The following is a 26299-nucleotide window of genomic DNA, read 5'->3' as shown; positions in this document are numbered from 1 at the left end:
CGAGGCACTCCTCTTCGTAACAAGTTTCTCTCTGTCAGTAATCCAGCCCTTATACCTGCATCTTTCAGGACCTGAACGCTGTAGCCCCGATCAAAAAGCCGATTCTCCAATTCAGCAGATTTGACACTGTAGTCTGTTTCCTGATCGCAAATTCTACGTACTCTTTGGAATTGGCCAATATGGAATATTCTCTTTTAGCTTTTGGGGTGAAAGCTGTCTGCCCTCAGAATGGTATTCCCATCTGTAGGCTTCCTAAAGATTGATGTGTGCAAACAACCTTTGTCATTTTTACTAATGTCGAGGTCCAAAAAATGAATGTTTACCTTGCTGTTTTCCATAGTTAGTTTGATGTTAGGGTTAATGCTGTTAAGGTATTGGTGGAAGGAAATAAGTTCATCTTCTGAGCCGGACCAAAACAGGCAAACATCATCAATATAGCGTCCCCACCATATAATCCGGTCAAAGAAATGGTTATTAGAAGGATCCAAAATGAAGTCATTTTCCCATTTACCCAAGTACCAAACCGAGCGTAGGAAGGGCTGTAGCAAGCTCCCATGGCACATCCTTTGACCTGTTTGAAAATACGGTCCTGGAAAGATAAAGATGTTATGATTAAGAGTCCATTCAGTCAGTGATACAATTAATTCTGTAGGAGGCATCTCAGTTTCAGGCCGGGTACTCAAGAAATGTGCATCGCTGCCAAACCTTTGTTGATGCTCAATGGTGGTGTATAAGACTCCACATCCATGGTGACTAAAAAGGAAGCTGTACCTATATTCTTCAATTCCTTAATTTTGTTCAACACATCTGTGGTATCTTGAAGATGGCGGAAGTGACAACAGAAAAGGCTAATAAAGTAATCAATGTACTTAGAGATGGGTTCTGTCAGACTTTCATTACCACTACATGACTGGTCTCGCCTGGGGGGTTTTCAAGATTTAAAGGCTCCTGAACAGCTTTTCTTCCACAAGCCAACAGCTTTCTATCACACACACACAGGCACACAAACACACACAACACACACACACACACACACACACACACACACACATCTAAAAATTGATTAATAATGTTTTTCCTATGAATCTACACACAATACCCATAATGACAAAGCAAAAACAGTTTTTTAGAGATTTTGGCCACTTTATAAAAATAAAAACTGAAATATAACATTTACATTAGTATTCAGACCCTTCTTACTCAGTGCTTTGTTGAAGCACCTTGCAGCGATTACAGCCTCAATTATTCTTGGGTATGACGCTACAAGCTTGGCACTCCTGTATTTGGGGAGTTTCTCCCATTCTTCTCTGCAGATCCTCTCAAGCTCTGTCAGGTTGGATGGGAAGTGTCACTGCACAGCTATTTTCAGGTCTCTCCAGAGATGTTAGATCGGCTTCAAGTCCGGGCTCTGGCTGGGCCATTCAAGGACATTCAGAGACTTGTCCCGAAGCCATTGCTTACAGTTTGTGTATGCCAAAACAGGTCCTCTCCACTCATAATTGTCCAGGTTTGTAATGTATACTGTTAACATTTTGTGATATTTTCAGTTTGTTCTATCTCTCACTCACTATGTAACAATCTCTTGTGGGCAGTGTGGAAGATATACTCGTTAAGGAAGAAGTCTGTTCATTGAAGCACAATGGAGGTTGAACTAGGATACATGTATAGGAGTGTGCCTTCCACCTGCCCCCCCCAGGTCTGGCTCTGTGCGGCTGCTGAGCCATGTCTTCCTGCTTTAATTAAAGACTGCTCCACATACAGCTCTCAGCCCCCTGTATTTATTCTCCACACACACACACATCCTTCATCTACAGATGGCATGGCCAGAGCCACAACAGACACACATTCAGAACCCTTCACCAGACGGCCAAACCAAGTGAGACAGTATCCTCAGCCCCTGTGACCTTTCACTCTTTCACTTGAGAATATAGACCCATCTTCCTCTCACGGAGTTTAACCTTTAACCTGGATGTTATGACATGATCAGTGGTCAAGAGATTCAGAGAGAGAGAGAGAGAGGAGGGAGAAAGAGAGTCACAGTCTGGGCCGTTGGCCCACAAATGATTCACCCACTGACCCATGAATAAGAGTACTGAACTTTACACTAGTGTTACTAACTATAAGGAAATGATGAACAGTGAGGGATGTTCTTGGAGTGTATACGAGTTTTCAAACCCAGACATCCAGTGAGTGAGTATGATTACCATTTATACTAGTGTCTTGGGGTAGTGGAGTATTGAATTGAATCAATTTGAAACTACTTCCAGACCTTCATAATGCTTGGAAGTTTCTCACAACAGACCTTCATAATGCTTGGAAGTTTCTCACAACAGACCTTCATAATGCTTGGAAGTTTCTCACAACAGACCTTCATAATGCTGTGATAGTTTCTCACAACCAGACCCTTTGCCATAATGCTGTGATAGTTTTCTCACAACAGACCTTTCATAATGCTGTGAGTTTCTCAAACAACACCTCATAATGCTGTGATAGTTTCTCACAACAGACCTTCATAATGCTGTGATAGTTTCTCAACACAGACCTTCATAATGCTGTGATAGTTTCTCACAACAGACCTTCATATGCTTGAAGTTTCTCACAACAGACCTTCATAATGCTGTGATAGTTTCTCACAACGACCTTCATATGCTGTGATAGTTTCTCACAACAGACCTTCATAATGCTGTGATAGTTTCTCAACAACATACCTTCATATGCTGTGATAGTTTCTCACAACAGTACTTCATAATGCTGTGATAGTTTCTCACACATACCTTCATAATGCTGTGATAGTTTCTCACAACAGACCTTATAATGCTGTGATAGTTTCTCACCACATACTTGATTGATATACTCAGATAGAGGGCTGCCTCTTTTGTCTTTGTCTAAATAAAAGAACATCCTCCTAGCCATCGGTCTCTTCCTACTGCACCCCTCCTCACAGCACAGGTAACTCTCTCTAACACCACTCAGGTAACAGGCACAGGCTCCCAGTTAAAGAGAGACACACACGGACCCGCACACGGACGCACACCTGCTGCACAAACAGCTCCTTCTCCTTTCACATAACCACACCCACTCGTGAGTGCACAGATAGGCAAGTTGCGGCCCTCTCTGCCTCATACGCACGCACGCACAAACGCACACACGAATGCAGACACAATCGGTTGCCTGTTCCCTGCTTTAGACAAAGGCTTTCTTTATCCTTATGGCTCGGGGTAGGTTGCCTGGTACACAGGATATCTAAGAGGGTGTGGGAACTGTTTGTGATCCTTCCACACTAGAGAAGAGTCAATTACTCTCACAGTAAATKAATGCATCTTGAATATATACAGTGCCCTCCATAATTATTGGGACAGTGAAGCATTTTTTCTTCTTTTGGCTCTATACTTTAAATGTTGGACGAGGTTAAAGTCCCAACTGTCAGTTTTAATCTGAGGGTTATTTCATCCATATCGGGTGAACAGTTTAGAAATTACAGCACTTTTTGTATATAGTCCCCTCATTTTAGGGGACCAAAAGTATTGGGACAAATTCACCATGTATATGCACAGTGCATTGAGAAAGTATTCAGACCCCTTGACTTTTTCCACATTATGTTACGTTACAGCCTCATTCTAAAATGGATGAAATCATTTCCCCCCTCATCAATCTACACACAATACACCATAATGACAAAGCAAAAAACAGGTTATTAGACATTTTTGCTGAAATATCACATTTACATTAGTTTTCAGACCCTTCACTCAGTACTTTGTTGAAACACCTTTGGCAGAGATAACGCTACAAGCTTGGCACACCTGTATTTGGGGAGTTTCTCCCATTCTTCTCTGCAGATCCTCTCAAGCTCTGTCAGGTTAGATGGGGAGCGTCACTCCACATCTATTTTCAGGTCTCTCCAGAGATGTTCGATCGGGTTCAAGTCCGGGCTCTGGCTGGTCCACTCAAGGACATTCAGAGACTTGTACCGAAGCCACTCCTGCGTTGTCTTGCCTGAGTGCTTAGGGTCGTTGTCATATTGGAAGGTGAACCTTCGCCCCAGTCTGAGGTCCTGAGTGCTCTGGAGCAGGTGTTCATCAAGGATCTTTCTGTACTTTGCTCCGTTCATCTTTCCCTCGATCCTGACTAATCTCCCAGTCCGTGCTGCTGAAGAACATTCCCACAGCATGATGATGCCACCACCATGCCTTACCGTAGGGATGGTGCCAGGTTTCCTCCAGACATGATGCTTGATATTCAGGCCAAATAATTCAATCTTGGTTTCATCAGACCAGAGAATCTTGTTTCTCATGGTCTGAGAGTCCCTTAGGTGCCTTTTGGCAAACTCCAAGGCTGTCACGTGCATGTTACTGAGGATTGTCTTCCGTCTGGCCACTCTACCATAAAGGCCTGATTGGTGGAGTTCTGCAGAGATGGTTGTCCTTCTTGAAGGTTCTCCCATCTCCACAGAGGAACTCTGGAGCTCTGTCAGAGTGACCATTRGTTTCTTGGTCACCTCCCCTGACCAAGGCCCTTCTCCCCCGATTGCTTAGTTTGGCCGGGTGGCCAGCTATAAGAGTCTTGGTGGTTCCAAACTTCTTCCATTTAAGAATGATGGAGGCCACTGTGTTCTTGGGGACCTTCAATGCTGCAGACATTTTTTTGTACCCTTCCCCAGATCTGTGTCTCGACACAATCCTGTCTCGAACCTCTAGGGACAATTCCTTCGACCTCATGGCTTGGTTTTTGCTCTGACATGCACTTTCAACTGTGGGACCTTATATAGATAGGTGTGTGCCTTTCCAAATCATGTCCAATCAACTGGGGGTGGACTCCAGTTAAGTTATAGAAACATCTCAAGGATGATCAATGGAAACAGATGCACCTGAGCTCAATTTCGAGTCTCATAACAAATACTTAGGTAAATAAGGTATTTCTGTTAATGTTTAATACCTTTGCAAACATTTCTAAAAACCTGTTTTCGCTTTGTCATTATGRGGTATTGTGTGTAGATTGATGAGAACAAATCATAATTTAATATATTTTAGAATAAGGCCGTAACTAACAAAGTATGGAAAAAGTCAAGGGGTCTGAAAACTTTCTGAATACACTGTATTTTAAAGTAGTAAAAACGAAGTATTTGGTCCCATAACACACAATGACTACATCAAGCATGTGTCTCAAATTAATTTGCTGTTTGTTTTGGTTGTGTTTCAGATTATTTTGKKCCCAATTGAAATGAACGGTAAATAATGTATTGTGTCATTCTGGAGTCACTTTTATTGTAAAAAAATAACAGAATATGTTTCTAAACAATTCTACATATAAGTGGATATTACCATGATTACGGATAATCCTGAATGAATCGTGAATAATGATGAGTGATAAAATTACAGACACACAAATATCATCCATCCCCAAAAATGCTAACCTCCCCTTTTTTGCAAGGGTGAGATATTAGCATGTCTTAGGGTGAATGATATTTGTGTGTATAATTTTCTCACTAATTTGTAGTGTCACAAGCTTGATGTAGTCATTGTGTGTTATGAATATGGGACCAAATACTTAACCTTTAATAAGTGAATTTGTCCCAATACTTTTGGTTCTCTAAAATGGGGGGGGACTACGTCAAATTTCTAAACGGTTCACCCAATGTGGATGTGTAACGATGTGCGCTGAGAGTCAGGAAGCAWKTTCAGGGAGTGAGTGTTTTTAATAAATAAATGCGACATAAAGCAAAACAAGAACAACGCATACACTTAACACTGGAACAGAAACAATAATGCCTGGGGAAGGAACAAAAGGGAGTGACATATATAGGGAAGGTAATCAGGGAGGTGATGGAGTCCAGGTGAGTCTGATGACGCGCAGATGCACATAACGATGGTGACAGATGTGCGCCATAATGAGCAGCCTGATGACCTAGAGGYCGGAGAGGGAGCACACATGACAGGATGAAAATACCCTCAAATTAAGCTGACAGTCTGCCCTTTAACCTCATAGTCATTATTTGATATAAAATCGAACTTTTGGAGTATAGAGCCAAAAGAAGAAAAAATGCCTCACTGTGTCAATAATTAGGGCACTGTACATGTCAGGTGGGGAAAATGTTATTACCAAAGCAGTGTGGGATAGTATAAGAGACACATGTTGGCTGACACACACTCAGTTAGTTAGTATGGTCATACACACATGTACAATAAGATAGTATCCAGTCTGAGTTTATAACCTGTTCGTATCCAGTCTACCACTGTGTTGGGCCCCAAAGCCTTAGGGTGTCGCTACTATCATACAGCAAAACATGTAACATGTAACACACTGCAAACCTGCAATGTCTGCCCATTCCATCTAGGCACCGCATCTACTGATAACTGCCAACAAGGTCATCTCCATAAATACATCCGAGTAAGTTATGTATTTCATGCACTCATTACATTTCTAATGAAGTTACATTTTCATTCATTCAATTCAAAAGCTTATAATTTGCTTTTGGTTATAAGGTGTTATTTGGGAGTGTTATGGACTTTGGTATAGGTGTTTCTGTGTCATTTTAGTCAGCCGTTGTAAGACAGAATGTCTACATCGTTAATTAGTAGTACACTAGCATCTCTTTTGATTATGATTAAGAACAATGTATTTTGTGGCATAATCCTGTATCAGACTCATATATCATGGATATGACCATAAATTCAGGAAACAGCAGAGGGAGCATCCCCCAACCACATCGACGGGACAGTAGTGGAGAAGGTGGAAAGTTTTAAGTTCCTCAGCATACACATCACTGACAAACTGAAATGGTCCACCCACACAGACTGTGTGGTGAAGAAGTCGTAAGAGTGCCTCTTCAATTTCAGAAGGCTGAAGAAATTTGGCTTGTCACCTAAAACCCTCACAAACTTTTACAGATGCACAATTGAGAGCATCCTGTCTGGCTGTATCACCGCCTGGTACGGCAACTGCACCGCAGGGATCTCCAGAGGGTAATGCGGTTTGCACAACGCATCACCGGGGGCAAACTACCTGCCCTCCAGGACACCTACAGCACCCGATGTCACAGGAAGGCCAAAAAGATCATCAAGGACAACAACCACCGAGCCACTGCCTGTTCACCCCGCTATCACCCAGAAGGCGAGGTCAGTACAGGTGCATCAAAGCTGGGACTGAGAGACTGAAAAACATCTATCTCAAGGCCATCAGACTGTTAAATAGCCATCACTAACACAGAGAGGCTGCTGCCTATATACATAGACTTGAAATCATTGGCCACTTTAATAAATGGAAMACTAGTCACTTTAATAATGGCACTCTAATAATGTTTACATATCTTGCATTATTCATCTCATATGTATAAACTGTATAATAGTCTATACTATTCTACTGTATCTTAGTTTATACCTCTCTGACATTGCTCATCTATATGTTTATATATTCTTAATTCCATTCCTTTATGTGTATTGGGTATATGTTGTGAAATTGTTAGATATTACTTGTTAAATATTGCTGCACTGTCGGAACTAGAAGCACAAGCATTTCACTACACCCGCAATAACATCTGCTAACACGTGTATGTGACCAATAGAATTTGATTTAAAATTCAATTCTGATTCAAGTCTCCATGCCTGTATCATCAGACACTTTAAGTTAGCATGTTTTCTGTTTGGCAGGACAAACCATAAAGATAGAACATAATGTGATCTTTATGGGATAGACATGGTAATAATGTCATCATGGTATTCACGGCAGTTAAACAAGCACATTGTGACTGTGGTAATATGGTATGATGACTGGTGTCACTGTTGGGATTGATTAACAGCCTTACGACAGTCAACACTTTTTCAAGAGTCAGTCCTCCTCAATCTCAATCAACTTGCATAAATCTTTCAGTATCTCTTCCCAGTTTCAAAGGGAAAGTCAGGGGACAGACAGAGACCTGTCCTGAAGATGGAGTCGTGCGTCTCCTCCTCCATGTCCCTTGTCCAGAGTTATGTGGTCTGTTATGGGATGAGTGTGTTTGAGCAGGCGGAGCAGAGTGGCCTGGCGGTGTGGTGTGACCCCGTCCTGTGTGTGTGTGAGGAGGCAGTGAAGCCCTGTCACATCGTGACATTAATTGCCCTGCAGTATATTGGGGGACTCTGCCACTATGCCATAGAAATCCGATATACCCTATGTGACATCATTGGACTCTGCACTATCGGCTATGCTGGTGAGGCAGCGCCATATCATTGAAATGGCCAGATTGGGCTTTCCCATTCAAGTTAAGTTCTAGTAATTATATTTCTATGRGCAAAGTGGTATCGGACTATGAAGGAGATTATCAAACCTTTCCTCCACTAGAACTGAGAATAATGTGAGGAGATTCATTCAGGATTGGATACTGAGAGGAAAATGACATCAAATGTATTTATAATGAAACCCCACCTGAAAAGCGATTGCAACACTCTGAACCACTTACTGCGACCATTCCCTCAAAATCAAAAGACTAACGTGTCTAGTCGTTGATGTGAATTGCTGGGTAGATGTTTTTAAAAAGGGGTATTCTGATTTTTCCTTGTCTGCTGTGTGCACCCATAGGTGAGGTTCTCTGAGGCCATGGATGGGAAAGAAAGACCCCTTAATGTTGACACTTGGTGTGGGTCCTAAGCCTGTTCAGATCCTAGGGCAGCTACCCCTGCCCTTTTAAGACATACTGACAACCTGGCTTACCATGGCACAAAGAACTGACATACAGGGAGAACTTTGGTGGACGGACACACACCTGAGCATAGCGAGAGAGGGATTTTAGCTGTCTTTGATTAGAGGGACACAACATTAGAAAGATTTCTTGTTGAGTATATGACCTCCGACAAACTCGGCAAAGTGTCGGGATCCTAGCTAACAGACAGCACAAATAACAATTTATTATTTAAAAGCCCACAAAAATGTGGAGCATCTCGCATGTAAACAATAAGACATCTGCAGCTTTGCCTTCCCCCTCTCGGTGCACCAGCACATCCTGTCCCCTCGACAATAATATCCCCCCTGTCAAAGAGACAGATTGTGTGAGGGAGACGAGCAGCAGACACAGATTCGGCTTAGTCAGGAGGGTAGGTTTCAAACCTGGGGTTCAAATACTATTTGAAATCATTTCAAATACTTTAGCTGTGCTTGATTGAGCTTCTGTGTTACAATGAACCAATAAAAAAAGTCCCAAAAGTGCAATCCCCGCCCATCTGGCACTCTAGGCAGGGTAAAGCCAAAAGTCAAAATATTTGAACGATTAAAAAAAGTATTTGAATCCAAGTCTGACGAGTTTATGATGGAAGTACTCTAATTAAAGGCTGATTTCTTGTCTCAATTCAGATATCAAAATATTAGCAAATGTGCTCTATTATTGCTTTGTATTGATCTGTTCATTTATCCAGGTAAGTCTCATTTAGATTAAATCTCTTTTGCAAGATGCTGCCTAATAGATGGGGATAAATGACTAATTACATTACATCTTCTTCTAGGAATAGCATTGAATTCAGGTGAATGCCATAATATTGAATTGTAAAAAGTTGGCTAAGGATGAACTGAAGACCTCTCATCACGAAGCAAACTGAAGCCCTGAGATGTTTGTACTTTTCAACAATCCTGCGTGAGAATCCACATCATCGTAACAATGGACAGCACTGTTTCATTGACTATGGTAGATCCATAACATTGGATGCATTGTGAAGGCCTTAAATAACTTATGACTTTGAAAAGTAAGGCAAAGGAATCTTGCCCAAGTTCTGTTATTGATGTGTTATTTACATTTAGTTCAGATCCACTCAAACAGCTTTCAATCAAAGATTGCTTAATTCAGATCTGATCATGTGTCAGAACTTGTACATGTACTTTGAACATTCTGTTGATGCATCTGTGGTATTCATCCACTTCTCCCTCTTTCTCTGCTCCAGTTTCGATCCAAGACAGCATTTTTTTGTCTTTCTCGCTTCTTTATTATCTGGACAGGTATGGACAAGTCAACTGAGGGCTGCTTGTTTTGAAACATGATTGGGGTTGGTAGAGAACCCACCTCAAAGTTGAATAGGCTGGCAGGTAGCCTAGCAGTTAAGAGTGTTGAGCCAGTAACTGGAAGTTTGCTGGTTCTAATCCCCAACCTGACTTGGTGAAAAATATGTCTATGTGCCCTTGAGCAAGGCACTTAACCCTAATTCCTCTGGATAAGAGCATCTGCTAAATGACAAAAATATATGCAGGAATTTTTGTTTTGCATGTAGGGGGAAGATACAAACTATTAAAAAACAAAGGATGAAAGAGCACAGCCTCAGGAGGTGAAATGGAGTCAGGCTAAATGCTAACATTTGAACATTTTACATTTACATTTACATTTAAGTCATTTAGCAGACGCTCTTATCCAGAGCGACTTACAAATTGGTGCATTGACCTTATGACATCCAGTGGAACAGCCACTTTACAATAGTGCATCTAAATCTTTTAAGGGGGGGGGGGGGGGTCAGAAGGATTACTTTATCCTCCACATTTCCTCTTGAGATTCACATTTCAATTGTACATGGTACCCTTATATCACATAAATACATTTCAAAGGACAAACTCCATAGTTCTCTTTCAAGTTGGCAAGTAAATGACAGACACTGTACCTTGCAGCCATATCTGGGGTTCATTTTTGAACAGAATACTAACATGTACAACTGAAGGGATTAACTCATGAAGAACACTGCACAACTGTCTTTGATTGAAGAACTGTTTAACTTTATTGTAGGACAGAAATTGATTATTGTGCATGAGTGCATATGTGCATGTGTGAAACCCTCCCTATATCAATGTAGATTATGTGAGGCCACAGCCAACTCAGTGGTTGGAACAGCCTGCAGGCTTCAGCTCTAGATGGGTGTGCAAGCAACATTGTCAGGAAGGGCCTTTCACACAACCCGTGAGCCAAGCTTCCTCTCAGCTCTGGTTTATAATTCACATAGAGGACCAGGGCCAAAACTTCCCCTCAGTTCTGTTTTATAATTCAAATACAGGATTACCACTCACACTCTTAAGCAAAAGGAGAAACAGACATTTTTGTGAATCTAATCGGTATTTTAAAATATATGTTTTCTGAATACACTCAAAATATGAGATATCATCAAGGGGAAAAACTGGTTGGTTGTTTTATGTTATGTAMATTTTTAGATTTATCATTCCATCCTTCCATGTTTGATCAATGTACTGTACGTATCAACATGATGTCACTTCAGAAAATGTGTCAAAAATTAATAATAAAAAGTCACACTTGCTTACAATTGAAATGATATGTACATCATCGGGGGCACACTGCCTGCCCTCCAGGACATCTACAGCGTACGGTACCACAGGAAGGCTAAGATGATCATCAAGAACCTCAACCACCCGAGTCACAGCCTGTTCACCCAACTAACATCTAGAACACGGAGACAGTACAGGTGCAGCAAAGCTGGGACCGAGAGACTGATAAACAGCTTCTATATCCAGGCCATCAAACAGTCATCACTAGCCTTCCTCTGCCCAGTACCCTGCCCTGAACCTTAGCCAGCAGCATACCACCCTGCATCTCACTGCTGGCTTGCCTCAAACTAAGCAGGGTTGGTCCCTGGATGGGAAACCAGATCCTGCTGGAAGTGGTGTTGGAGGGCCAGTAGGAGGCACTTTTTCCTCTTGTCCCCCCCAAAATATCCCAATGCCCAATGTGTAGGGTGCTGTCTTTCAGATGGTATGCACGGACCCCCCATCCCGGATCCAGGATCATCCTCATCAAAAAAGCTGACTAGCATAGCCTAGCCTAGCGCCACAGGGATATCATATAATTTCATGAAATCACAAGTCCAATACAGCAAATGAAAGATAAACATCTTGTGAATCCAGCCAACATTTCCGATTTTTTTAATGTTTTACAGCGAAAACACAATATATATTTATGTTAGCTCACCACAATAGCCAAACACACAACGCCATGTTTCCACCGCAAAGGTAGCTTTCACAAAACCCACAAATAGAGATAAAATTAATCACTAACCTTTGAACAACTTCATCAGATGACAGTCTTATAACATCATGTTATACAATACATTCATGTTTTGTTCGAAAATGCGCCATATTTATAGGTATAAAATCTAGTTTTACATTGCAGCCACCGTCACAAATAGCACCAAAACAGCCAGAATAATTACAGAGAGCAACGTGAAATACATAAATACTCATCATAAAACATTTATGAAAAATACATGTTGTACAGCAAATGAAAGATAAAACATCTTGTGAATCCAGCCAATTTCCGATTTTTAAATGTTTTACAGCGAAAACACAAATATATTTATGTTAGCTCACCACAATACCAAAACACAACGCCATTTTTTCCCCGCAAAGGTAGCTTTCACAAAACCCACAAATAGAGATAAAATTAATCACTAACCTTTGAACAACTTCATCAGATGACAGTCTTATAACATCATGTTATACAATACATTAATGTTTTGTTCGAAAATGCGCATATTTATAGTACAAATCTGGTTTTACATTGGCAACCGCACAAATGCACCAAATGTCCGAGAAATTTTGGACAGTCACGTAATCTAACAAACTCATCATAAACTTTATAAAAAATACATGTTGTACAGCAAATGAAAGATACACTGGTTCTTAATGCAACCGCTGTGTTAGATTTAAAAATAATTTTAGTACAAAGTACAGCATGCAATATTCTGAGACAGCGCCCAGCAATTCTCCGCCATGTTGAAGCCAACATATACCACAAAAATACGAAATAACATCATAAATATTCTCTTACCTTTGATGATCTTCCATCAGAATGTAGTGCAAGGAGTCCTATTTCCACAATAAATCGTTGTTTTGTTTTCGAATGTAAATTTCTTCTGTCGAATTAGCAACTTTGGCTAGCATTGTGGCGCACACGTGTCCATCAAGTCTTGGCGCATGGAACGAAAAATTCCAAAAGTCACAATAAACGTYGAATAAACTGGTCAAACTCGGTTGAAAATCCATCTTTATGATGTTWTTMTCAYATGTATCCAATAAAGTCCGAGACGGAGCATTTCGTYGTGTATACCTAACGCATTTCAGAAGACAATGTCGTGTTCCCTGGTGCRCAGCTGAATACTGMCAATAGGGCGKACCTGTCACTCCAAAAGCTCTCATTCGGTCTCACRTCAAGCTAGACACCCCATTCAACATTCTACTGCCTGTTGGCATCTAGTGGAAGGCGTATGAAGTGCATACAGATCCATAAATACAAGGCAATTGAATAGGCAAGCCCTGACACAGAGCCCCATTTTCAGAATTTTCACTTCCTGTTTGGAAGTTTGCTGCCAAATGAGTTCTGTTTTACTCACAGATATAATTCAAACAGTTTTAGAAACTTCAGAGTACTTTCTATCCAATAGTAATAATAATATGCATATTGTATGATCTTGAACAGAGTACGAGGCCGTTTAATTTGGGCACGATTTTGTGAAAACAGCACCCCCTATTTCCAAGAGGTTATTAATTGGATGTCCTGACTCTGTGGTCAATAAAGATCCCATGGCACTTATCGTAAGACTAGGGGTGCTAACCCCGGTTTCCTGGCTAAATTCCCAATCTGGCCCTCATACCATCATGGCCACCTAATCATCCACAGCTTCCAATTGGCTCATTCATCTCCCCTGTAGCTATTCCTCAGGTTGTTGCTGTAAATTAGAATTTGTTCTCAGTCAACTTACCTGGTAAAATAAGGGTTAAATGAAAGACACAGTCAATACCCGGCTACCACCCGGTACTCTACCCTGCACCTTAGAGACTGCTGCCCTATGTACATTCACACCCCTTGACTTTTCCACATCTTGTTACGTTACAGCCTTATTCTAAAATGGATTGAATTGTTATTATAATGACAAAGCAAAAACTGGTTTTTAGACATTTTTGGTAACTTATAAAAAAAAAGAATAATAATATTACATTTATGCAGCGACGCTCCTCATCCAACCTGACAGAGCTTGAGGGGATGTGCAGAGAAGAATGGGAGAAATTCCCCAAATACAGGTGTTCCAAGCTTGTAGCGTCATACCCAAGAAGACTCAGTGCTGTAATCGCTGCCAAATGTGCTTCAACAAAGTACTGGATAAAGGGTCTGAATACTTATGTAAATGTGATATTTTTTATAAATTAGCAAAAATGTCTATAAACCTGTTTATAGTCTGAATACTTTCAGTCTGAATAGGGTCTGAATACTTCCCGAAGCCACTGTACACCTCTAGCCACTCTCACCCATGCATACGTGTACACACTCAAACACAGGCACAAGTGCACATTAAATACACAGCACACACATGCATACACACAAACACACACACACATGTGCATACATGTATACACACACAGACTGTCTGAGTGACAAGTGATGGGGCAGGTGCTCCAGAGAGAGGGAGGGGAGGGGCGTAGGGAAGGAATATGAAGGAAAGAGAAGGGGAGGGAGAAAAGGGTACACTGCAGTAAATTAAGTTGTAAACCTCAGTGAGGTCTAAGTGAAGGCTTCACTCTTGACCTCAAATAAAAATCCATCACTCAAAGAGGACCATCACTCAACTGTTGACTCACAGCAAGAAAACCTTAGATCAACATAGTCATAACATGATAACTAATAATAACCTTTATGGATATTCTAAGTTTATAGTAATATACAGGCCATTTCCCTGGAATGATTTACCACTGACTCAATGATCAGTGATGATAAGGAACCCACCAGGCATAGTTGAACCAACCTTCTGTCAATGTTTCCACCACAGCTGTGTTTTTGTCTGTGGGGTCTGAGTCAGTCAAGTTATGGCTGTCTCCTTCACCTCCCCCAGACAACAAACATTACTATATGGCTGTGACATCACAGACTGTGGGAAGCCCCCACAGCCACACAATAATTATGGTCTGATCCAAAGAGTGCTTTAGTCACTCTCAACGTTACCCAGTATTTGTTATGGTATATTCTATCATATTTGCCTATATGATAAAATTATTCTATCAATACTTTCCTTCCCACAGCAATACATTCTGGTGTTAAAATTGCATGCTTAGGAGCAAAACAGTCAGTGATCAAGGGATATGTTTAATTTCCTAACGAAAGATACATTCAACTTGGACAATTCTGCAATCTATATTGAATCTGTTTATGTAAAGTGAAACATTGGCTCTTAATTATTTTTTATATACAGATCCTCGTATAAGCCTGGAGTGCAGCAGCTGTTGTATGTCTATCCGTTTCTGCAAGTAGACATATGCTATAGGCCAGTAGGCAAATCAGTAGCACAGACTCACACACAGAGATATACCCTCACACACATTCATTCAACCAGCACAAACACTGACACAGACAGAGACACGCACAGGCTCGGACGCAGGCACACAGTCTTTTCCCAATGTCAGCGCACTTAGTCATACGCAAGACAGACTAAATTACTTGTGGGTATTCTCTAAGCATCACCTTGGCACTCTCTCTCACTACAGCCATTAGTGTTACATCAACTATCTATATCTAAGAAGTCGTCTTTGGGGACATGGCCTCAATCAAACTTAGTTTAAAAAAACAAAGCCGAATAGAGCATGCCTGCATCCCAAATGAAACTCTATTCCCTAGTATTTATTTGTTGAACCTTTATTTAACTGGGCAAGTCAGTTTACAATTTTATTTTATTTACAATGATGGCCTATGAACAGTCGGTTAACTGCCTCGTTCAGGGGCAGAACGACAGATTTTTACCTTGTCAGCTCGGGGATTCGATCTAGCAACCTTTCGGTTACTGGCCCAACGCTCTAACCACTAGGCTACCTGCCTCCCCACTTTTGACCGACATAGGGAATAGGGTGCTATTTGGGACAAACTCCATGTAATAACCTCACGGGCACTAAACAGTTATATTGCTAAGCTGTTGAATGTCATCATTGCATCAGTTGTTTGTTCCTCAAAAAGGTCTGTAAACAGCTTAGCCAGATTGCAGTTCCTATGAGACACAGAGTTAAATGGGCAAACAAACATGCTAGGAGGCAGAGTGAGGGAGAGAAAAACACGCTCCCTGCACAAACACTGCTGTGAAAAACACAAACGCATGCAAACACACACACACAGACATCCACACATGGCTGCTCCTCAGTTTACAGTGTAGTCACTAGAGGGCCTGCAGCTGAACTGAACTGTCTCCTGGTGTAGACTAAGACGTGGAAAGAGTGTGTGAACACTACAGCACCAACTTTCAGCAATGTACAGTTCATTAATACCCCCCCCCCCCCCAACATATTCCAGACGTGCACTTACCTGCCCTGCTCTGCAACTACTCACAGCTCCTGCCTCCTACTGTAACCACTACACCTCAGCCTCAAAGCCTCACAAAACCTAATGTCCTATGCTGTACCCAAGAAGAGGGAAATATAATCAACGCAAACAATAATGCTTCCAGTGGTGGAAAAGCACCCAAGAGATACCTTAACTGAAAATGACCCAAGTAAAACTGAAAGTACTAAAATAAAAATAAAATACTACTTGAGTAAAAGTCTAAGTATTTGGTTTTAAATATACTTAAGTATCAAAAGTAAAAGTAAAAAATAAATAATTTCAAATTCCTTATATTAAGCAAACCAGACAGCACAATGTTCTTGTTTTTTAAATTACGGATAGCCAGGGGCACACTCCAACACTCAGACATACAGTATATAATTTACAAATGAAGCATTTGTGTTTAATGARTTCCCCAGACCAGAGAAAGTAGGGTTGTTTTCTTGATAAGTGCGTGAATTGGACCATTTCCCTGTCCTGCTAAGCATTCAAAAATGTAACAAGTATTTTAGGGTGTCTGAAAAAATGTATGGAGTAAAAAGTACATTATTTTCTTTAGGAATGTAGTGAATTAAAAGTCAAAGTCATAAAAGTAATAAATACTCTATATATATACTGTATATATATATATATATATATATATATATATATATATTATATATAATATATATATTATATATATATATATTATATTATAGTGGGGAGACAAATATTTTGATAACCTGCAAAATCGCAGTGTTTCCTACGTACAAAGCATGTAGAGGTCTGTAATTTTTTTATCATAGGTACACTCAACTGTGAGAGACGGAAATCTAAAACAAAAATCCAGAAAATCACATTGTATGATTTTTAAGTCATCATTTGCATTTTATTGCATTGACATAAGTATTTGATCACCTACCAACCAGTAAGATCCGGCTCTCACAGACCTGTTCGTTTTTCTAGAAGCCCTCCTGTTCTCCACTCATTACCTCTGTATAACTGCACCTGTTTGAACTCGTTACCTGTATAAAAGACACCTGTCCACACACTCAATCAAACAGACTCCAACCTCTCCACAATGGCCCAAGACCAGAGAGCTGTGTAGGGACATCAGGGGTAAAATTGTGACCTGCACAAGGCTGGATTGGGCTACAGGACAATAGGCAACAGCTTGCGTGAGAGAAGGCAACAACTGTTGGCGCAATTATAGAAAATGGAAGAAGTTGAAGATACGGTCAATCACCTCGTCTGGGGCTCCATGCAAGATCTCCCTCGTGGGGCATCATGATCATGAGGAAGGTGAGGATCAGCCAGAACTACAGCGGCAGGACTGGTTAATGACCTGAAGAGAGCTGTGACACAGCTTCAAAGAAAACCATTAGTAACCACTACGCCGTCATGGATTTAAAATCCTGCAAGTGCACGCAAGGTCCCCTGCTTCAAGCCAGCGCAAGTCCAGGCCCATCTGAAGTTTGCCAAGACCATCTGGATGATCCAGAGGAGGAATGGGAGAAGGTCATGTGGTCTGATGATACAAAAATAGAGCTTTTTGGTCTAAACTCCACTCGGCCGTGTTTGGAGAAGAAGAAGGATGAGTACAACCCAAGAACACCATCCCAACCGTGAAAGCATGGAGGTGGAAACATCATTCTTTGGGGATGCTTTTCTGCAAAGGGGACAGGACGACTGCACTGTATTGAGGGGAGGATGGATGGGGCCATGTATCGCGAGATCTTGGCCAACAACCTCCTTCCCTCAGTAAAACATTGAAGATGGGTCGTGGCTGGGTCTTCCAGCATGACAACGACCCAAAACACACAGCCAGGGCAACTAAGGAATGGCTCCGTAAGAATCATCTCAAGGTCCTGGAGTGGCCTAGCCAGTCTCCAGACCTGAACCCAATAGAAAATCTTTGGAGGGAGCTGAAAGTCCGTATTGCCCAGCAACAGCCCCAAAACCTGAAGGATCTGGAGAAGGTCTGTATGGAGGAGTGGGCCAAAATCCCTGCTGCAGTGTGTGCAAACCTGGTCAAGAACTACAGGAAACGTATGATCTCTGTATTTGCAAACAAAGGTTTCTGTACCAAATATTAAGTTCTGCTTTTCTGATGTATCAAATACTTATGTCATGCAATAAAATGTAAATGAATTACTTAAAAATCATACAATGTGATTTTCTGGATTTTTGTTTTAGATTCCGTCCCTCACAGTTGAAGTGTACCTATGTTAAAAATTACAGACATCTACATGCTTTGTAAGTAGGAAAACCTGCAAAATCGGCAGTGTATCAAATACTTGTTCTCCCCACTGTATATATATATATATCCAGCACCAGTCAAAAGTTTGGACACACCTATTCATTCTAGGGTTTTTCTTTATTTTTACTATTTTCTACATTGTAGGATAATAGTGAATACATTGAAACTATGAAATAACACATATGTAATTATGTAGTAACCAAAAAAGTATATTTAATATTTGAGATTCTTCAAAGTAGCCACCCTTTGCCTTGATGACAGCTTTGCACACTCTTGGAATTCTCTCAACCAGCTTCATGAGGAAGGCTTTTCCAACAGTCTTGAAGGAGTTCCCACATATGTTGAGCACTTGTTGGCTGCTTTTCTTTCACTCTGCGGTCCAACTCATCCCAAACCATTTCAATTGGGTTGAGGTCGGGTGATTGTGGAGGCCAGGTCATCTGATGCATCACTCTCCTTGGTCAAATAGCCCTTACACAGCCTGGAAGTGTGTTTTGGGTCATTGTCCTGGTGAAAAACAAATGATAGTCCCACTAAGCGCAAACCAGATGCGATGGAGAATCGCTGCAGAATACTGTGGTAGCCATGCTGGTTAAGTGTGCATTGAATTCTAAATAAATCACCGACAGCGTCACCAGCAACGCACCCCCACACCTCCTCCTTCTACATGCTTCACGTGRGAACCACACGTGGAGATCTTCCGTTCACCTACTCTGCGTCTCACAAGGACACATCAGTTGGAACCAAAAATCTCAAATTTGGACTCATCAGACCAAAGGACAGATTTCCACCGGTCTAATGTCCATTACTCATGTTTCTTGGCCCAAGCAAGTGTCTTCTTATTGGTGTCCTTTAGTAGTGGTTTCTTTGCAGCAATTCAACCATGAAGGCCTGATTCATGCAGTCTCCTCTGAACTGTTGATGTTGAGATGTGTCTGTTATTTTAACTCTGTGATGCATTTATTTGGGATGCAATTTCTGAGGCTGGTAACTCTAACTTATACTCTGCCGAAGCGGTAACTCTGGGTCTTCCTTTCCTGTGGCGGGTCCTCGTGAGAGCCAGTTTCATCATAGCGCTTGATGGTTTTTGCAACTGCACTTGAAGAAACGTTCAAAGTTCTTGACATTTTCCTGATTGAATGACCTTCATGTCTTAAAGTAATGATGGACTGTCATTTCTCTTTGCTTATTTAAGCTGTTCTTGCCATAATATGGACTTGGTCTTTTACCCCTACCTTGTCACAACATACCTGATTGGCTCAAACGCATTAAGAAGGAAAGAATTTCTGCAAATTATCTTTTAACAAGGCACACCTGTTAAATAAAATGCCTTCCAGGTGACTACCTCATGAAGCTGGTTGAGAGAATGCCAAGAGTATGCAAAGCTGTCATCAAGGCAAAGGGTGCCTACTTTAACACTTTTTTGGTTACTACATGATTCCATTTCATAGTTCCGATGTCTTCACTATTATTCTACAATGCACCTTTCAGCAGGACAATAACCAAAACACACAGTCAAATATACACTGGAGTTTGGGTCTAGAGTGTCTCCCCCTTTGAAGAGGGTGATGACCGCTGCAGCTTTCCAATCTTTGGGGATCTCAGACGATAAGAAAGAGAGGTTGAACAGGCTAGTAATAGGGGTTGCAACAATTTCAGCTGATAATTTTAGAAAGAGAGGGTCCAGATTGTCTAGCCCAGCTGATTTGTAGGGATTCAGATTTTCCAGCTCTTTCAGAACATCAGCTGTCTGAACTGGGCGAAGGAGAAGCGGGGGGGGGCAAGTTGCTGCAGGGGGTGCTGAGCTGTTTGCCTGGGTAGGGGTAACCAGGTGGAAAGCATGGCCAGCCGTAGAAAAATGCTTATTGAAATGATCGATTATCGTAGATCTATCGGTGGTGACAGTGTTTCCTAGCGTCAGTGCAGTTGGCAGCTGGGAGGAGGTGCTCTTATTCTCAATGGACTTTAGTGTCCCAAAACTTTTGGGAATTAGTGCTACAGGATGAAAATTTCTGTTTGAAAAAGCTAGTCTTAGCTTTCATAACTGACTCAAGACATTTCAGCTTTTCACTTTTAATTCATTTCAAAACATTCCTAAAAACATAATTCCCCTTTGACATTAGGGGGTATTGTTTGTAGGCCACTGACACAAAATCTTAATGTAATCAATTTTAAATTCAGGCTGAAACACAACAAAATGTGTAAAAAGTCAAGGTGTGTGAATACTTTATTTACAGTTAATACTGTATTTTTACTTAAGTACTTTACACCACTGAACGCTTCCAATATAATATTTTACAATTTTAATTAATAATTGATGTGAAAGATTGAGTCTGTACTTTAGGTGGTGTTCCTAAAGTATCTATATGTAGTGACAGATGCCTGTGTGCATTATATGGATACATAATCCTTATACAGTACACAATACTGTCTCAGACTGTAAAGTCAGTCTCTGGATTAGAGCAAATGTCAGGGATTGTTATTGTTGTTGTGCATATTTTACTCTATTACGTTTATTGAGTTGTTAAATGCACTTTAAAATAAAGTTTAATTCCATAACAGTGAAATATTATGGAGTACACCCCTATGATATGATAATGAAAATTGACCCTTGAACTATCACAAACTGTCTTACTCTAAAAGCACATTATGTCGACTGCACATTGGAGGAACACACACTCTCAGTTCAAATGCCATGAAAATAACATAATATGACCTGGTGCTTTTTTCATTGTAATGTAAAATTGAGGGTGTTTTTGATTATCTATTTTTCCGTCTACCTCTAAATGTGTGCATCTGACCTGCAGCAAAGCAATAGTCTGAAAGCAGCACCATGGCACTGTTTGACCCCCCCCCAAAAAAAAACACAGCCAGGCTTAACTTTCATATTCAACATCATAATCCGCCCCCCACCAGACCACACCCTTATCCGAAGGTCACAACAGCTAACAATGGTACACACTGAGTCTACATTCCACATTACAATACACAGAGAGAGAGAGAGAGAGATAGGAATCCATATGGATAGATAGGCTATACTACCTCATGGGTATCAGTAGCTTCTGGGCTGGACGGTTGCCAGCGACAGTGTGAGAATCCAGGCCATCCTAGCGTCTGGCTGAGCCTCTATGTGCTATCCATGACTGCCTTGTGTTCCTCCCGGCTTCTTTCCCTTCAGTCGTTTTCCTTCACTTTTTACTCCACTCGTCTGAAGACCAGTGTGCCCAGGCAGGGGAACTGGTCGACAGGGTCCAGACTCCTCCGTTGTATCCCTCTTCTCCCTCTCCACCAAAAAGCAGTTTWAAAAAAATGTATTAAGTGTTCGCTCTTCTGGCTACTTACCATGCAGATCCCTCTTTAAGCTTTTGCTCTACCTCTCCTTGCTCACAATTGTTCTCGCTCTCTTTCTCTCCCTCTGCTACTGTTGGGGAAGTGCACTCTCTCCTATTCTCTCTATCCTCCCTCTCCTCTCTCTTTGTCGGTCTCTAATAGTTTAGTGCTGCATATTAACACCTGCTTATAGAAAGAGAAGGAGAGAGGAGTGAGCTAGTAGCCATCTGCGTGAGTGAAAAATATTTCCTCTCTGTGAGTGTGTGTGAGAGTGTGTCTGTCTGTATGTGTGTGTGCATGCATGGGTCGGATTCTCGTGTGTCAACAAAAATGTACTGCAAGTGGATAGCAGGCAGGTAGGAGGGGAAAAGGGGTGGGAAGTAGACAGTGTGTGTGCTCAGGCATGTGTCTGTGTGTGTGTGTGTGTGTGTGTGTGTGCAATTAAGTAGGCAGAAAAATATCAGTTTGCAGAAAGAAAGTATCTGCAAGACATGCTTTAACTCCTTGGCTTCTGCCTCTCTAGCACTGTAACTCCCTAATTAAACATTTTAAAAAACAACAGTTAACGCTGACATGTTTTGAGGTTGACTTTCTGAGTTTTATTTTCATGATGTCTAACAATTAACATTATATGAATGTACACAATCATATAAATTCTGTTTATAGTTGGCAGTTGATGTGCTTTCATAACTACTCTACACAATAGTGTACATTCAATCTTACAATGGCAACTTGTTTGTGGATAAATGACAAGTTGACACTTTTCAGTCAACACATCAACTGAATACCATTGGGTGGTGTTATGGGTTCTCACTCCCTGCCTTTGAGTGCTTCACTGCTCTGTTAAGTGTGGTGTTGAGGTATATTGGGAGAACTATTAGTACAGTGTCTCTGTCCTAAATAGCATCTTATTGCCTACATCGTGCATGACTTTTGACAAGAGCCCTATGGGCCCTGGTCAAAAGTAGTGCACTACAGTATATAGAATATGGTGCCATTTGGGACGCACACAGTGTSTGTTGGAGGCTGTGTCCACGTTGCATACCTGTCTCCACTAGTTGACATGTACTAGCGCACACTTCCTGTAGGCTGAATGGCAAAGCAACACACTCACAGCAATCATAACAATCAAAACATGAACGCTACAGCAGTAGAGAGGACGAGAGAGAGAGAAAAGAGACAGGGCGAGAGAGAGAGTTGCCCAAGGCAATAGGAATATTTTGGAAGGGTGTGTAGGAGAAGAGGGAAAGGAGGGAGAGAAATCATTAACAGAACACCTGTCTCTCTCTGACTCCTAATAAATCAGAGGGGTTTCATCTGTCTGGATTTCTCATTTTCTGAGGGGGTCATGTTTCTGAGGGGGTCATATTTCTGAGGGGGTCATGTTTCTGAGGGGGTCATGTTTCCGAGCAAGTGGGGAGGAAGGGAGGAGGGGATTTTTTGGTAAGATAAGTTCTCCGGCATTTCGAAATTTGAGAACATATTTGAGATTTTATTTGACAACGGCAGTATCTAGCACTTTGAAAATGTATTTGGAGGATCAAAAATGTCAAATTCATCCAACCAAATCAAAGTTTATTGGTCGCATACAAAGTTTAGCAGATGTTGTAGCGGGTGCAGTGAAATGCTTATGTTAGTAGCACCTAAAAATGCAGTGAAATATCAAACAGGTACACAAATAATTAATTTCAAAAAACAAAAAGAACAACAAGAAATCAAGAATTGTTGGAACGAATCCAATTAACAACGAAAATAGCACTGTAACAGTAATCCAAATGCAATCTATACATACAGTATATACATTGGATGAATTTACACAAGATATACTAGAAATGATAWATACAGCAGTAGAAATATTAGTGACCTATGTGACCTAAGAATCCAACATATAAATAAATATGCGTTGTGTATAAACAGTGTAACTAAAATTCAAATGTACAATAGTATAAATACTACAATGAGCTATGTCAAGAATACAATATATACTGTAAGTACACAGTACAAAACCACATAGGAAAATGGATAGAATTGCAKGAAATTAGCTTCCAGAAATGAGTCCGGAATATAAATAATACTGTATATGTGTCTGTGAATGATGTGTATAGACAGGATGGACAGTATGTGAATATAAATGTGTGTATAGCAGTAGTTATATAGGATGAGCATTRCTAAAATACAGTAGATATATAAAGTAATTAAAACAGTATGTAAACATTATTACATTTGAAATGCAAAACAGCTGGCACAAAACGGGTAACACATGCAGAAGGACTTTAACTCTATGGTAGTACAGCAGTAACTCTTATACCAACAAGATAAACAACAAGATATGTTTCGGGTTTTATCTCCATACAAATATAGTGTAGTGATAGTATAGAAAAGCAGATCCAGTTTCACATATATAAATATTTATGTATACCTACACACAACAGAGCAGGCTGTCTGAAGAAAAGTGTCGACAACATTACTGTTTGAGTAAATCAAGCTTSTCCATTCAACACAGTGAGAGCATTACAAATCATCAGAGTTGAAGGACGTCAAGTCATCTGCTAATAGTCAAGCAAAAAAATTGGAACAATACAAACCCACTCTCACATACTGAAAACCAGGTGGTGGCCATTCTGGCCAATATTACCAGCAAAAAGCCAGTGTAGCTGCCAGTTTTTGTCCCAGCCCAGCAGTAACAAATGTTATTCAACTAATCAAAGTTTTAATGAAAGACTATAAGTTGGTCATTGAATCAGATGTGTTACAGCGTGGCTGGAACAAATACCTGCAACCACACCGGCCCTTTGCGGATAAGTCATCCCTTCCGTAAACAAACCTAGAGACTGACCATAGACAACAGACGGAGAGCAACAGGGAAACAAATCCATTGATGGGACCCGAAATGCAAAGGAATCTCTTTTATCTCCCTCTACCCCTCCTCTCCTCTCCATCTGTTACGCTTCTCTTGGTGCAGAAGTTCCGGACTACCGTTCTAACTCATGTTGCCAAAGGACGCGTTGCTTGCTTCGAGGCATACAGTACAGTTGAGTTTGTTCAGGGAGAAAATGAGGAAGGAGAGACAACATGAGTACAGCTTTGGTTAGAACAATCGTAGAGAACATTGAAGCACACAAGAGCAAACATACAGACAGTAGACACAAAGGTGCTACATCATATTATGTTACTGAGTTATAGCATAAAACTCATTTTACAAGACATCATCTTTTATGGATTGATAAGAATGGCCTTTCTTTTTGTCCCCCTTAAACTTTATATCAGAATATTACATACACTGAGTGTACAAAACATTAAGAACACCTTCCTAATATTGAGTTGCACAGCCCCCTTTTGCCCTCAGAACAGCCTCAATTCGTCGGGGCATGGCCTCTACAAGGTGATGAAAGCTTTCCACAGGGATGCTGGTCCATGTTGACTCCAATACTTCCCACAATTGTGTCAAGTTTACTGGATGTCCTTTGGGTGGTGGAACATTCTTGACAAGCATGGCAAACTGTTGAGTGTGAAAAACCCAGCAGCGTTGCAGTTCTTGACACAAACCAGTGCGCCTAGCACCTACTACCATACCCTGTTCAAAGGCACTTAAATATTTTGTCTTGCCCATTCACCCTCTGGATGACACACATACACAATCCATGTCTCAATTGTCTCAAGGCTTAAAAATCCTTCTTCAACCTTCTCCCATTAACCTACACTGATTGAAGTGGATTTAACATGTGGATCATAGCTTTCACCTGTATTCACCTGGTCAGTCTATGTCATGGAAAAAGCAGGTGTTCATAATGTTCCGTACACTCAGTATATATACTTAATAGAAACACAACAGACTGCAGGAGTGAGATTGTCTACTCACCCCGTCCAAGACCTTCACGACAAGAAACACAACGACCAAAACGGCATGGTCAGAACACAGGGAAGCACACACACCACCACACAACTGACACGACCACAAAGAGAAACAATGGGTGAGAAAGCACCAGTCTCGTGTTGATGGGATGCGGCGAGAGAGAGAGACTACACATTACAGGGGAAGAGCGTTATGGATGCATTAACTTAGGTTAATGTTTTATGGGTTAGGCTTTGAGCACTTCTGGGGCTATATTATGGCCATTGTAGTCCAGTCTTTAAACATTGTGTGTGGTTAGCCATTGCTTATGTATGTATGTATGTATGTATGTATGTATGTATGTATGTATGTATGTATGTATGTATGTATGTATGTATGTATGTATGTATGTATGTATGTATGTATGTATGTATGTATGTATGTATGTATGTATGTATGTATGTATGTATGTATGTGTGTGTGTGTGTGTGTGTGTGTGTGTGTGTGTGTACGCACGTGTTCGTGCACAACTAGGTTGTCAACTCGGCAGACAACAGAATCATATTTTATTTTATTTTATTGAGTATGAATGACA

The 26299-nt window shown here is 40.9% G+C and overlaps 2 protein-coding genes across 3 annotated transcripts in view; both read right to left on the bottom strand.

The window, feature by feature from the left end:
* LOC111966540 (rho guanine nucleotide exchange factor 19) overlaps positions 1 to 22201 on the bottom strand; it is a 35103-nt gene extending 12902 nt beyond the window's left edge. The window contains exon 1 of the mRNA XM_070444506.1: positions 21585 to 22201. The gene's annotated coding sequence lies outside the window, so the exon portion shown is untranslated. The remainder of the gene's footprint in view (positions 1 to 21584) is intronic.
* A 1220-nt stretch (positions 22202 to 23421) lies between these two features.
* Positions 23422 to 26299, bottom strand: part of LOC111966539 (anoctamin-7-like) — a 67357-nt gene continuing 64479 nt past the window's right edge. For both annotated transcript variants that reach the window (XM_023991265.2, XM_023991268.2), the window contains exon 24: positions 23422 to 24884. In XM_023991265.2, the coding sequence (XP_023847033.1) occupies positions 24853 to 24884 (32 nt within the window). In that variant the 3' untranslated portion in view covers positions 23422 to 24852. The remainder of the gene's footprint in view (positions 24885 to 26299) is intronic.

This window comes from Salvelinus sp. IW2-2015, linkage group LG7 (genome assembly GCF_002910315.2).
Source record: "Salvelinus sp. IW2-2015 linkage group LG7, ASM291031v2, whole genome shotgun sequence".
NCBI classification, from domain to species: Eukaryota; Metazoa; Chordata; class Actinopteri; order Salmoniformes; family Salmonidae; genus Salvelinus; species Salvelinus sp. IW2-2015.
Note: the sequence above shows the minus strand (reverse complement) of the source record. Positions and strands in the feature narration are given on the sequence as shown.